General features: G+C 37.1%; 1 protein-coding gene across 1 annotated transcript; it reads left to right on the forward strand.

Moving 5' to 3' along the window:
- Positions 1–1,522: 1,522 nt before the first annotated feature.
- Positions 1,523–9,207, forward strand: LOC109085025 (prenylcysteine oxidase-like). Its single transcript, XM_042711187.1, has 6 exons — positions 1,523–1,843; positions 1,930–2,136; positions 2,316–2,490; positions 5,172–5,383; positions 6,716–6,856; positions 8,036–9,207. Exons 1-6 carry the CDS (start codon positions 1,750–1,752, stop codon positions 8,695–8,697), a joined length of 1,491 nt encoding a protein of 496 aa, XP_042567121.1. The 5' UTR covers positions 1,523–1,749; the 3' UTR covers positions 8,698–9,207.
- The last annotated feature ends 3,841 nt before the right edge of the window (positions 9,208–13,048 follow it).

A 13,048-nucleotide genomic window follows, 5' to 3' on the forward strand; every position in this document is an offset into this window, starting at 1 on the left:
ACTAACTGGCTTAAAACCAATTTTTTTGTTTGTTTGTTTGTTTTTTTGCTGGTAAAAATACTAATAGCTTAAGACTTTTGCACAGTACTGTGTGTGTGCGTGTGTGTGTGTGTGTGTGTGTATATATATATGTATGCATATATGTATATATATGTGTGTGTGTGTATATATATATAAGAAGAACTATAAAAAAAAAAAAAAAACACACACGCACACACACATATTTACACACACACACTACGGCCTTAGCTCAAGTATTTTAGTCATTTTATCCCACAGATTCTTTATATTAAGGTCGGAAGTGGGGCCCCTCTTTTAATAGAACCATGTTTAATAAAAACTAATTTTTTCATTTTCAAATCAATCACATGCAACTAAAGCTTTTAAGTGCATTACACATACAAAATGATAGGGTTGCATTGAAGTAAAAAAAAAAAAACATAATAGCATATAATTATCACAGGCATTCTATTTATATATTCTTATAGACTATACCTATATTAGGGCTGTCAAAATGATTAATCCACGATTAATCACATCCAAAATAATAGCTTTTGTTTACATAATGGATGTATTTGTACAGGGTATATTTATTATGTCCTATATAAATCCTCACACACATAAAGTTATATATTTAGAAAATATTACATCTGATGATAACATTTATATATTTATATTCTTATGTTTTATATTATGAATATGGCTCAGGTCGTCAATATGATTGCATATATAAAATAACACCAATTCCATTCTTCTTTAATATGATTCATTTGGCATGGTTGAGTATTTATATATACATAATAAAGCTTTATACACAGTATACACACAATATCGTTATGTAAACAAACTTTAGGTTTAATTGGATGTGATTAATCGTGACCCTTGTTAATCATTGTGACAGCACCTAATATATATATGATATATATATATATATATATTAGATATATATATATATATATATATATATTATATATATATATATTATATATGTTTTTTTTTTTTTCCTTTGTTTTTTTTTTATTTGACTGTGCAAACTTTTTTCTGGCTACTTTTCTCATAACTTAATTTAAGTTACGGTCTTTTTTTTTTATTCCACACACAAATGTCAAACTGTCCATTTTACCAGACTGATCTGTAAACACAGAGTCAGGGTAGCGGCCCGCCCCTTTTTAACCATTAATTTAACTCTCTACAGGTCAGTCATATTGCTCGTTTAAAATGTATTTAAAAGGCGGTGTTTTAAATATAGGCCGTGTGATTGAAGGGATGGCAAGTCGCTGAAATCGCTTTTAAAGTTTCAATAAAAACTAAACCTGATCAGTTGTTTTCAAGAAACCAATTTCATCATCAACAAGCTTCAACGCATCCCGGAAGAAAGAAGGTTTCTCCTACTCCGATTGGCCGAGTACATGTTTCTACTGCTCTGGTTTGTTAAGGAGAGAGTCTATTTTTCTGTTTTTTGTGAGGAGAGCATCTTTTGTTTCTATTGTTGGTGAGAAGTGTGCGTATAGGGTATTGCTCTGTCTGCTGTTGTCGCACTAGCCGACAGCAAGCAAATATGAATGCAAATTCTGCAGAAGCCAGCTTGATCTAAATGATCGGATATTTTGCGTTTTGATTCCTTTTTATTTTTAGTATTTAAATCGCCAAGGGTTGAGGAGAACTGCGATAAAGGCTCCAGCATCCATTTAGCCTGAATGCACGTGCACCATCTGTTCATTGACGGAGTTTCGTTTCTTATAAACAAACATGAATCAGTATTATTTTCTTCTTTTTTCTTTTGTGCATGTATTGGCGGATCCGGATTTTGCTAAACTCGATGGTGCCCCGCCTTCTAAAATAGGTAGGCCGAATGTTAATTAGATTAATTATTCTGCAATAAAAGGCATTGTAAAGAGCCCTTAATACAGTCTGGTGTTGTGTTTGCAGCTGTTGTTGGAGCTGGAATCGGAGGAACCGCTACAGCTCATTTCCTTAGGCAGCATTTCGGGCCGGAAGTGAGAATTGATGTATTTGAGAGAGGGTCAGTCGGGGGTCGTCTGGCTACAGTCACTGTGAACCACCAAGACTACGAGTCCGGGGGATCCATCATTCATTCCCTCAACCTGCACATGCAAGACTTTGTCCAGCAACTGGGTTAGTTGCATGCATTCATATTGCTAAAATGTATCATTTAGTAATTAGTGATTAAGTTAATCGTAAATATGAACAATTGTGTGGCAAACACTACTTCTTTTGTGCATATTTGGAGTTTGTTCTAAAATATTTCTGTTCTCATCTATGCTTTTTTCTGTCTCTCATGTCACCGTCCACAGGGCTGAAGTACCGTAAGAGTGTGGCTGGGAAGACGGCAGTGTTCAGTGGAGAGGGGTTTATTTTGGAGGAGACCGATTGGTACCTGCTGGATTTGTTTCGCTTGTGGTGGCGCTATGGGATCAGCTTCATCCGCCTGCAGATGTGGGTGGAGGAGATTATGGAGAAGTTCATGAGGTGAGGGGGAAAGGCTGTAGAACCAGTCCATGTGTCCTCTTTTCTGACGCTGTGGCACCAAGGTTTCACACGTCTGAGTTATCCAGCATGATCTGAGAATGTTCCAAAAGTTGAGCTTCAATGAAAGCCAGGAAATCTGACCTTTTGTACAAAGGACTTGTACATGATCAATGTTACTTGCATCCAAATAATCCATTTATAATCTGAGTAACAGGAAGAAAAATAAGCAAGTAAATGCTTGAAATCTCCTACTTTCCCAGTTGGATAAAAAAAAAAGGTTACATACACACATATATATATATATATATATATATATAATGTGTATGTAACCTTTTTTTTATATACACGTGTATATATACACACATACACACACACACACACACACACACACACACATGCATGCATATAAGTAAAAATTACTGAAAAACACTAAGAACACAGAATTTTCAGAATCTGAAATTCATTCAATCTTATTCATTCTGACTGATGAAATTGTACATTTATTTACACACACACACACACACACACACACACACACACACACACACCACATATATATATATATATACTATATATATATATATATATATATATATATATATATATATATATATATATATTAGTGGTGGGCCGTTATCTGCGTTAACGTGCTGCGTTAACGTGAGACTCTTATCGGGCGATAAAAAAAAAATATAGCCATTAATCTATTCTCAAAGTCGGGTTGGAAGCTGGGTCTATACTACGCAAGCTATGATGACTTTCACCGTGATAGTTCAGCGCGGATGTATACCTAGACGAATTGCACTGTAGGGGGAGAGAACGAGTCTTCGAACCTGTGTGTATGCCTACTGTGAAATTACCCAAAAAAAACCTCGACAAGACTCACGCCTGTTTCACACATACTCCTTCTGCAGTGCGTATGCAGTCCGTGTGTGTGTGGTGCAGAAGCAGCACGGACTCATTGTGCTTTCACATAGGACTCGTTTGCAGTCCGCTACTGATCCGCGGCTGTTTAGTCCACAAACACAACATTTGTTCATCATTCTATATTTCAAACCATGAAAAAAAAAAAAAAAAAAAAAAAAACTTTGTGACTCTTATCACAGAACAGTAACTATTTTTTATTATTAGACATTAGTTTTAATAAATATAAACAACATATTATTCATGCATTTGACTTCTAGGTTTGTATAATAAGCTGCTCAAACAAGCGGCAAAACATTTAAACACAACAATTAGTCTACTTTTCTTGTTGGGATATCGCAAATATTTAAAATTAAAGCACCACTGACAGAAACAGTCGACTCTCGTGCCTTTTGCATTTAAATCTTTATTACAAGCAATCGCACGGTTAATGAACTTTGTTTTTGTGCTTCCATAAAAGTGCATAGGCCTATATCATGTTGCCTCATTTATCTAAAGGTGTTCTTTTTCTTGTTTTAAACCTAGCCAAAAACCCATGTGTTGCGTGTGAAACACAGTAGGCTTTAATTAGTATACATTTATTGTGAAATTACTGCATTTCCGTGTCAATCCATGTTAATTTTTACCGCGAACAATGCGCTGTCATTTTAATTCAGTGCATGCAGCACAGTAAAAATAGACTCGGTACGTAAACGATCGCTGCACTGCTCCTGGAACGCACTGACGGACCACAACCGCGTGAACGCTGGAATCCGTTAACATGGGTGCGTAAAAAAATAAATAAAAAATGCAACGCATACGCACTGCAGACGGAGTATGTGTGAAGCAGGCGTAAGGTTGTTTGCACCTTGTGCAATGCGGAATTAGTTTACTGTAGGAGTTCTTCCAATCTCAAGTACCACATAAACGCAAAGCAGAATTCAAATGAGCCATTTTAATCTAGATTAATTCCAAGATTACAGTGAGATTAATCTAGATTAAAAAAATTAATCTATGCCCACCACTAAAAATATATATATATATATATATATATATATATATATATATATATATATATATCTATATATATATATACTTTATTTGAATAGAAAGGCTAATATTGCAAGATTTGATGTTACATTTTGTTACTTTATTACTGGGTAATTACAGTAGATACAGTGACCCATAAAATTCACAGGTTTTGTGGTTTGTAATTCACTCAAAATAATAGTGTTGACAAAATGTAACAAATTTATAGTCAAATAAAACTGTCCTGTAGCTCAAACAGTAGAGTATGGCAGTAGCATGCCAAGGTCATGGGTTTGATTCCCAAGGAAAGAATTAATTGCTAAATTGTAAATGTGTACAGTATTTTGAATGCACTATAAGTTGCTTTGGATAAAAGCTTCTTGCAGTTGCATAAATCTAGTAAAACACACTCTCGATTGGGAATATCCCCTCCCCCTGTATTACAAATAACACCTGCCACTGACTAGCAGTAACAAGTGGTTTTGGTGGACTGCAACGTCAGACTGTTGCATTTTTTATGGTTTATGTCCTGCTGCAGCATCTAGTTTCAAAACATTTCAGGAAAATAACTAGTTGGTGCATTCTCGGTTATTTGAGAAATATAAAGATATAAGATGTTTTATATTATCCTTGAAATCTGCAATTGTTCAGCTGCAGTCTGAGTAACACAAGCTTTTTGTATTTTTTTTTTAATTGACATGTCTCACTATCATCCTCTCTTCCTCTCTTTGCTATCATTTTTCTGCCAGAATCTATAAATACCAGGCCCATGGCTATGCCTTCAGTTCAGTAGAAGAGCTGCTGCACTCTCTCGGGGGTTCAGGATTTATCAACATGACCCGGCGCTCGCTTTCCGAGTCTCTGTTAGAACTGGGCGTCTCCCAGCGCTTCATTGATGAAGCCATAGCCCCGATCATGAGGGTCAACTACGGCCAGAACATCAGCATCCCTGCATTTGTTGGTATGCACACCATTTACTTTATAGTTGTTCATTTATTAGGCTTTGCACTCTTATACACTTTTAAACTGAACAAAATAATAAATGCAACACTTTTGTTTTTGCCCCCATTTTTTATGAGCTGAATTCAAAGATCTAAGACATCCAACCAATGTTCTAAAATTGATACTCTATTTTTTTAATTTATTTTTTTTACATTCTCATTGAAAAATTATATGAATTATTAATTAAATTATTCATTGATTAATAATCTGTTAAATTACATACATTTGAAACAGTAGTGTATATATAGTTATATATAGTATGTATAATAATCCTTAAATGGCAACAAGAATTTCTCAAAAAAAAATATATATATATTTTAATGGTGTCTTGGCATTTTTTTTTTTTTTTTTGTAATAATAGCTTTTTGCACTAAAAACATAAGCGTCAATTTAAAATGTTTTAAAATATGAATAACGATTTTTGTTGTTATTGTTTTAGAACAAATATAATACTTTTATTCAGCATGAATGCATTAAATTTATCAAATGTGACAGTGAAGACATATAATGTTGCAAAAGATTTCTATTTCAAATATAATCTGTTGTTTTGAACTTTCTATTCATCATTGAATCTTGAAAAGTATATAAATGCTTTCCACAAAAATATTAAGCTGCACAACTATTTTTTAACATTGATGATGAGCACAAATGTGTCTTGAGCACCACATCAGCACACTGGAAGGATTTAAAATAAAAATAACAATAATATATCCAAACAGGAAAGGTGATAGAATTGCAATAATATTTCACAAGATTTGATTTTACTGTATTTTTGATCAAATAAATGTATCATTGGTGAGCTTAAAAGAACATAAAAATAATTGTACCCCAATATATATAATTGGGGTGTGAATATGTACAGTGGGTACGGAAAGTATTCAGACCCCCTTAAATTTTTCACTCTTTGTTATATTGCAGCCATTTGCTAAAATCATTTTAAGTTCCTTTTTTTCCTTAATGTACACACAGGACCCCAAATATTGACAGAAAAACACAGAATTGTATGACATTTTTGCACATTTATATGATAAAAAAGAAAAACTGAAATATCACATGGTCCTAAGTGTATATATATATATATATATTATATATTTATTTATATATATGTATGTGTGTGTGTGTGTGTGTGTGTGTGTGTGTATATATCTATATATATATAAGGAGAAGACTCATTTCTGTATTATCCTGGAACAAAGTATATAATACTCATAAAAAGTTGTCTGGCCAACCTAGTTGTCTTTTCACCATCCAGTTTCATGTCTGTTCTGATTCATCCTCTTCTCTTTGACAGGTGCTGTATCTCTAGCTGGTGCACAGGCCAATCTCTGGGCTGTGGAGGGAGGAAACAAGCTGGTTTGCTCGGGACTGCTTAAACTAGCAAAAGCTAATCTCATCCAAAGTCAAGTTACAACCATTACCCTCCAATCAACAGGTATTCCACATAACCATCAGTTAAACACTGTGAAAACCAAGATAAACTCTGTTCATCTGGACCTCTAAATGGCTGTACTGTTGGTAGCTAGTAGGCATTCCTAGTTGACTGCAGTATCTAACAAATCTTCTCTTCTTCCTCATTGATAGTAGCCACAGAATGTCAGTTTGTCCCAATGGTCTCTGTTGCCTGTTGGTGACTGACAAATAAGAGTGTCCAGCAGTAAAGAAAAGAAAAATCTTTTAAAGGAATAGTTCACCCAAAAATGAAAGGTTTGCTGAAAAAGCCATCCAAGATGTAGACGTGTTTGTGTCTTCATTGGTGAATGAAAGATGTAGACGTGTTTGTGTCTTCATTGGAACAGTACAGTTTTAGACTGTTATCACTAATCCACAATATTCCATATTTCTCTCCGGATTCAGACGAGACGTCTTTTTCACTGGAGCAAACAATATTAACTTGAACATCTCTGAGATATTGTTTTGAAGTTTAACGTCTCGTCTGAATGAGATTTGTTTCGTTTACAAACATGCCGCTTAACTGTTCTAAACAAAGATTGGTTAATTTATGGACTGGAGGACAGGTTATGGATTTCACTGGTGGAGCGTTTTATGGATTTGAGGTTTTAATCATGATGTTTGGCCGTGCAATGATGTAATCGTTTCTTACAACCGTGCAGATGGATTAGAGTGGTGTAGACGGCACCCATTCGTGCAGAGGGTCCATTGGTGAGCTAATGATGTAATGCTAAAATTCTCCTCGTATGTTCTTTTGAGGACAAATTTTCTTTTTTGAGTTAACTATCTAGTTCAAAACACGTAAGCTAAGTTCTTAGAAATGTACTCTTTGTATTCATGTTGGTTTCAAAAAATCTTTTATGACATTTTAAAGACAATTGAATAACCAGCAAGAAGAAATTGATATGTTATTTTATTTAGACCTGGAATACATGTGAGTGTAAACATATTTTCTAATATAATTACATAAATTCTTAATTCATAATATCATTAAGTTTGGAGTGTCATTGAACAAGGCTGCCAGTTTGAAGGCACCTTAAAACTGTGGTGATCTTATGCATTGATATAGTAATATACTTCAAATTTAATGTTTTTTTTTTTTTTTTTTTTGTTTTTTAAAAAATATACTTGAATTTTAAGTTTTTTTTAATTTTTTCCTCAGGAGATTACCACCAGTATAAAGTCACCTACGACTCTCAAAATGAAAAGTCATCAGAGCTCTATGACATTGTAGTAGTAGCGACGCCTCTCCAACAAAACTTCAACTCGGGCATCTCATTCCAGGGCTTTGAGCCACAACTTCCAGAAATAGCGGGCTCCTACCACCAAACTGTGGCCTCCATCATTCACGGCTACCTAAATTGCACTTACTTCGGCTTCCCCGACCCAAAGCTTTTCCCATTTTCCAGCATCCTTACCACAGACACTCCCGGACTTTTCTTCAACAGCGCCGCCAGTGTCTGTCCGGTCAACATAACCTCCGGCTTCCGACGAAAGCAGCCTCAAGAGGTCGGAGTCTACAAGGTCTTTTCCCCAAAACCTCTGGAGAAGAGTGAGCTGAAGACACTTTTTAAGTCCTACTACTCAGTGCAGATCACAGATTGGTTGGCGTACCCTCACTACGGAAGCACCCAGGGGTTGCCACCGGTAGTGCTGCACGAAAACTTGTACTTCCTGAATGGAATCGAATGGGCTGGGAGTGCGATGGAGATGAGCTCTGTGGCAGCTAAGAATATAGCACTTTTGGCCTACCACCGCTGGAATAGACAATTGGAAATGATTGACCAGAAAGACCTCATGCACAAAGTGAAGACAGAATTGTGATGCACCCGTATTTCATTATAAAGACACTGTGAAGTATGATAAGTATGATTAGAGACAAAGTAAGCAACAGCATATTTTCGATTCCACACAAAACGACTTATGTTTTAGTTTTCCTTTTTTGATGCAAGATGCAAAAAGGTTGCATGTCTGCTTGTCTGTCAGATGTTTGGTGAAAGCGAACAGCAGTGTGGTTGCAGGCTAAACCCTTGATCTGTATCAGACGGTGGTAATGCATGGCAATTGTTTACCCTTACTTACCAACTTGATGCTTCTGTAAGCTCACTTATCATGAGCTAATGTGATAAAGTGAAAAATTGTGTGGAGAGATGTGAAAGTAATTCTTCATTTGTTTAGGTTTTTTTTTTTATTATTATTATTTTTGCTGAAGAAGTCTTATAGTTTCACAATTCCAATCACTCTTGTGTTTTACATGCTATGAATGTGTAATGTCACTGAGCTAGGAAAAGTATTAGCAGGATATTTAAGCTTTATACACTATTTATTATGATGGCTTGAATTTCTCATTTAAAAAAATAATGGCTTATGGTCATCTCAAAATAAGAATTCTGCATACTGAAGTCTGCCCCCAAAATATCCTTTGTGTAATTCTATACAATTTTTAACTAAGTGGTCCTGAAAAATGTTAGATTTCTTTAATTTTATGTTTTTAAGTTGTACATTTTTTTTTTTTTCAAAGACACTTATGTTCACCAAGACTGCATTATACAAATACAATAAACATAGTAATATTTGAATATTTAATTTTCTACACCATCTCACACACTTGTTTTCTACTATAATTAGGGCCCTATGATTTCCTCGTTGTGGAAAATGCAGGCGGAATCGCGGAATCCACTCATACAAATGGAATAGGCTCTGTACACAAGTGTAGTGAAAAACTTCCGCTTTCACCAGAAGTCAGGATATCAATTTCCAGTTTACTTTCACATCACCCAAAATGGCTGTATTTGCTAGATGTCTCCAAGATCTACCTAAAATAAGCATCAATGATGTCCATCATATTGTTGATGCCTGGTCCCCTGCTCCAACAAGCAAGCGGAACAAGGGATTCAAACTCTACATATTGAGTTATCTGCACTAGTTTAATCTAACGTGGTGTGCCGTTGTTGTGCCCAATTATGACCCCTGTCAAATTATCACCCCCCCTAGTACTGGTAAATTTAAAAGTGGGTGTGGGGGAGGGGTTAGGATTAGGGACGGCAATCAGTTAGCGACTTGAACAGGGGGGTAATAATTTGGCAGGGGATCGAAATTGGGCACAACACCGGCAGCTAGCAGCTAAGCTAGTTAGTGACGTGTTCATTTTCAATGTAATTTAACATCTGTATAGTAATATTTTAATATTTCTTGATTTAATAGTTAATAGTATGTATATATATATATATATATATATATATATATATTTACATTAATATTTCATGCTTTTCTTTTCCTCCCCTTTTGACTAAATGTACTATTGGCCGGATTATACAAACAAGTATTCTGCTTTGAATTAAAAAAAAAAAAAAAACTATTGAATTGAAATCAATAGGAGAATGTTCACACAAGGGGCCTTCATTATGAATGTATATGCCATACATAATTTGCAACATACTGTGGATATAAATTTACAGGGAAAATTACTGGTATGATAATTGTGGCTTTTTTATAACATATATTATTATATTAAGTTATATTAAACATGAATTACCTTAGCTAAATCCCCAGGAATATTAGAAAACTTTTGCCCAATTACAACCTCCTTCCAAATTATTACCCCCCTTGTCAAAGTCGCTACCTGATAGCCTAATCCTAACCCCTCCCCCACACCTACTCCTAAACGTATCAATACTAAGGGGGTTATAATCTGGTAGGGCGTCAGAATTGGGAACAACACCGGCACACCACATTAGATTAAATTCCAATTAAGCTACACAATTTTAGGCTGATTTTGGCAAAATCTGCTTATCGTGGATAATCGTAAACAACATTGGGCGTCGGGATGCAAGATTCAATTGTTTCATCTCATGTAGTGTGTCATAGTGGGCGACAAACGATGCCATGACATCACTGCAGAGAGTCTAGAATGTTTCATTATTTTCACATCTGCCAATAGGAGCACAGAAGCGCCTTCTTACATGCTTTCAAACATGCCGAAACGAAAAAGAGACGATGGTATCGGCCCTGCTAGGTGGAATTTTACAATGGAGGAAATGTTCATGGAGCTATGGCAATAAGACTCACCATTTATGATGTTTCTTTGAAGGACTTCCAGAGTCAAAAATGGTCAAATAAAAAACATTTTACTTCAGTTCTCTTTGACAGTCCTCTTTGACTTCAGTTTTCTTTCTTTTTTGGGCTTTCCTGATGACAAGACAGAGCAAAACATGATGTTTACTAGACGTTGTTTGTTTTCCCTCATAACACCTTTTGTCTAGTCTCGCCATATTGATGACAGCATGCACGTTGTTGAAGGCAAGCAGTGAATGGTTGGGTAGCAACGTATGTGAAGTCTGACATGTTTCTTGTTCATGACACAACAATATTTTGGGAGTCAAAATCACATAATCTGACACGGTGACTGTCCTAACTGACAAAAAAATTGTGTAGTCTAAACCGGGCTTAAACAAGTAGTTGCTTAAACAACGAGCAGGGGACCAGGCATCTATACAATGGACATTACTGATGCTTATTTCAGGTTAGATCTTGGAGAAAAACATCTAGTAAAATCTGCCATTTTGGGCAAAGTAAACCTGAAACCGATATCCTGACTTCTGGCACAGCAAGTTCATTGCTACGCATGTGCACAGAACCCATTTACTGTATAAACCAGAATGTCACAGATAACGTGGAATTTTAGTTTGGTGTGTAAAGTTTAGGTATTTGCAATTTTTTAGATGAGTGTATATATTGTGACTGTGAATATTAAGCCACAAAAATACTATTTAAATATGAACCTTGCATGTTCTGCATGTGTCTGTGTGAATGAATGGTGCAGACTTCCATCGCTTCCATCCAAACCACACACCATGTCACCATGGTTCCCTTTCAAGCATTCACTCTACATTGCAAAGCATTCGCAGTGGGAACTCCTCCTCTTCTCTGAAATCCTGAAATCTTATAGGATAACGCCAGTTCAATAAACTGGCTAATTGTCGCTAATCTATGCAAATCGCATGCAAATACTGACAAGCCTGCTGACAGTATAAAATGTGGCGAGAGTGACAGTTCCCTCAGAATCTTCTCCTTCATGCTGCTGCCATTGTCGAAGAAGCAACAGAAAAAATTATCATCTCTTTAGCATCCGATGGCTATGGGCCCCATCTGGACACCCACAAGCACTGCATCACCTGCCTGGGTCTAGACCACGCCGAAGTTGCCTTTACCAACTTGGACTGTGTCCACTGCTCGGACCTGCCAGTTTGTGTCTTACAAGGTCCATGAGATCCATGATGAGCTCGCCAGGGTACTTGCTAAAGCAGCTAAGGAACTCGACCATAGCTGGGATGCTTTAGAGGTATTCACCTGCCAGGAGGAAGTACTTGACTCCTGGTATTTTCAGTCAGGCTGCCACCAGGTCACTTCGAGGAGGAAGCTACCCTTCTTCCCAGACATCCATGAGCAAATGGTGAAGTCGTGGTCTGCACTCCAATCAGGGCGCATCCACGCTCTGGCGCAGTCTCTATTCTCCCATGTGGATGGGGTGGAATCCCACAGATACATGAGCATGCCCCACATCGAGGTGACCGCCGGTGCGCTCTTATGCCCTTTATTGGCCAAACTGGGCACGGACCTACGCCTGCCGTCCAAGCCCTGCAGGCTGACTGCCAACCTGGTTGACAAGGCCTACACTTCCGCTGGTGAGGGGGCATCCACGCTAGATGCTAAGACGGTGCTGCAGATTTTCCAAGCCAAGTTCCTACAATCCTTGGATGGAGGCAGCGTCACCGCTAAAGCGATGAAAGACCTGCGTGTGGCGACAGATTTCGCTCTGATGGCAACTAATCTGTCGGCCCATTTCATTGGTCAATCCATGAGCTTTATGGTGGTCCTTCACAGGCACATATGGTTAACCCAAGCTGATCTGAAGGACTCTGACCAAAATACACTCCTCAACGTGCCTGTTACTCCCTCTGGCCTCTTTGGTGACGCTGTGGAGTCAGTGGTGAGCATTTCTATGAGGCTCAAAAGCGCGTGAAGGAAATGAGTCATCTAATGCCCCAACATGCGTTCCTGCAGCCTTCTAGATCACGCTCCTCATCAATACCACTTTCTGCACAGAAAGCAACTAAACAGCCCAACACGCTCTCCTCGGCACCCCGTCCGGAGCCGGGTGTGGCGTCATGGACCG

The sequence above is a fragment of the Cyprinus carpio genome, chromosome A21 (genome assembly GCF_018340385.1).
Source record: "Cyprinus carpio isolate SPL01 chromosome A21, ASM1834038v1, whole genome shotgun sequence".
NCBI lineage: Eukaryota > Metazoa > Chordata > Actinopteri > Cypriniformes > Cyprinidae > Cyprinus > Cyprinus carpio.

What these genes read in the sequence shown, in the direction of transcription:
- LOC109085025 (XM_042711187.1), top strand. Translation starts at nt 1,750, where the DNA reads ATGAATCAGTATTATTTTCTTCTTTTTTCTTTTGTGCATGTATTGGCG. An exon ending in AGACTTTGTCCAGCAACTGG is followed by an intron (nt 2,137 to 2,315) that starts GTTAGTTGCATG and finishes CACCGTCCACAG; the next exon opens with GGCTGAAGTACCGTAAGAGT. An exon ending in CATTACCCTCCAATCAACAG is followed by an intron (nt 6,857 to 8,035) that starts GTATTCCACATA and finishes TTTTTTCCTCAG; the next exon opens with GAGATTACCACCAGTATAAA.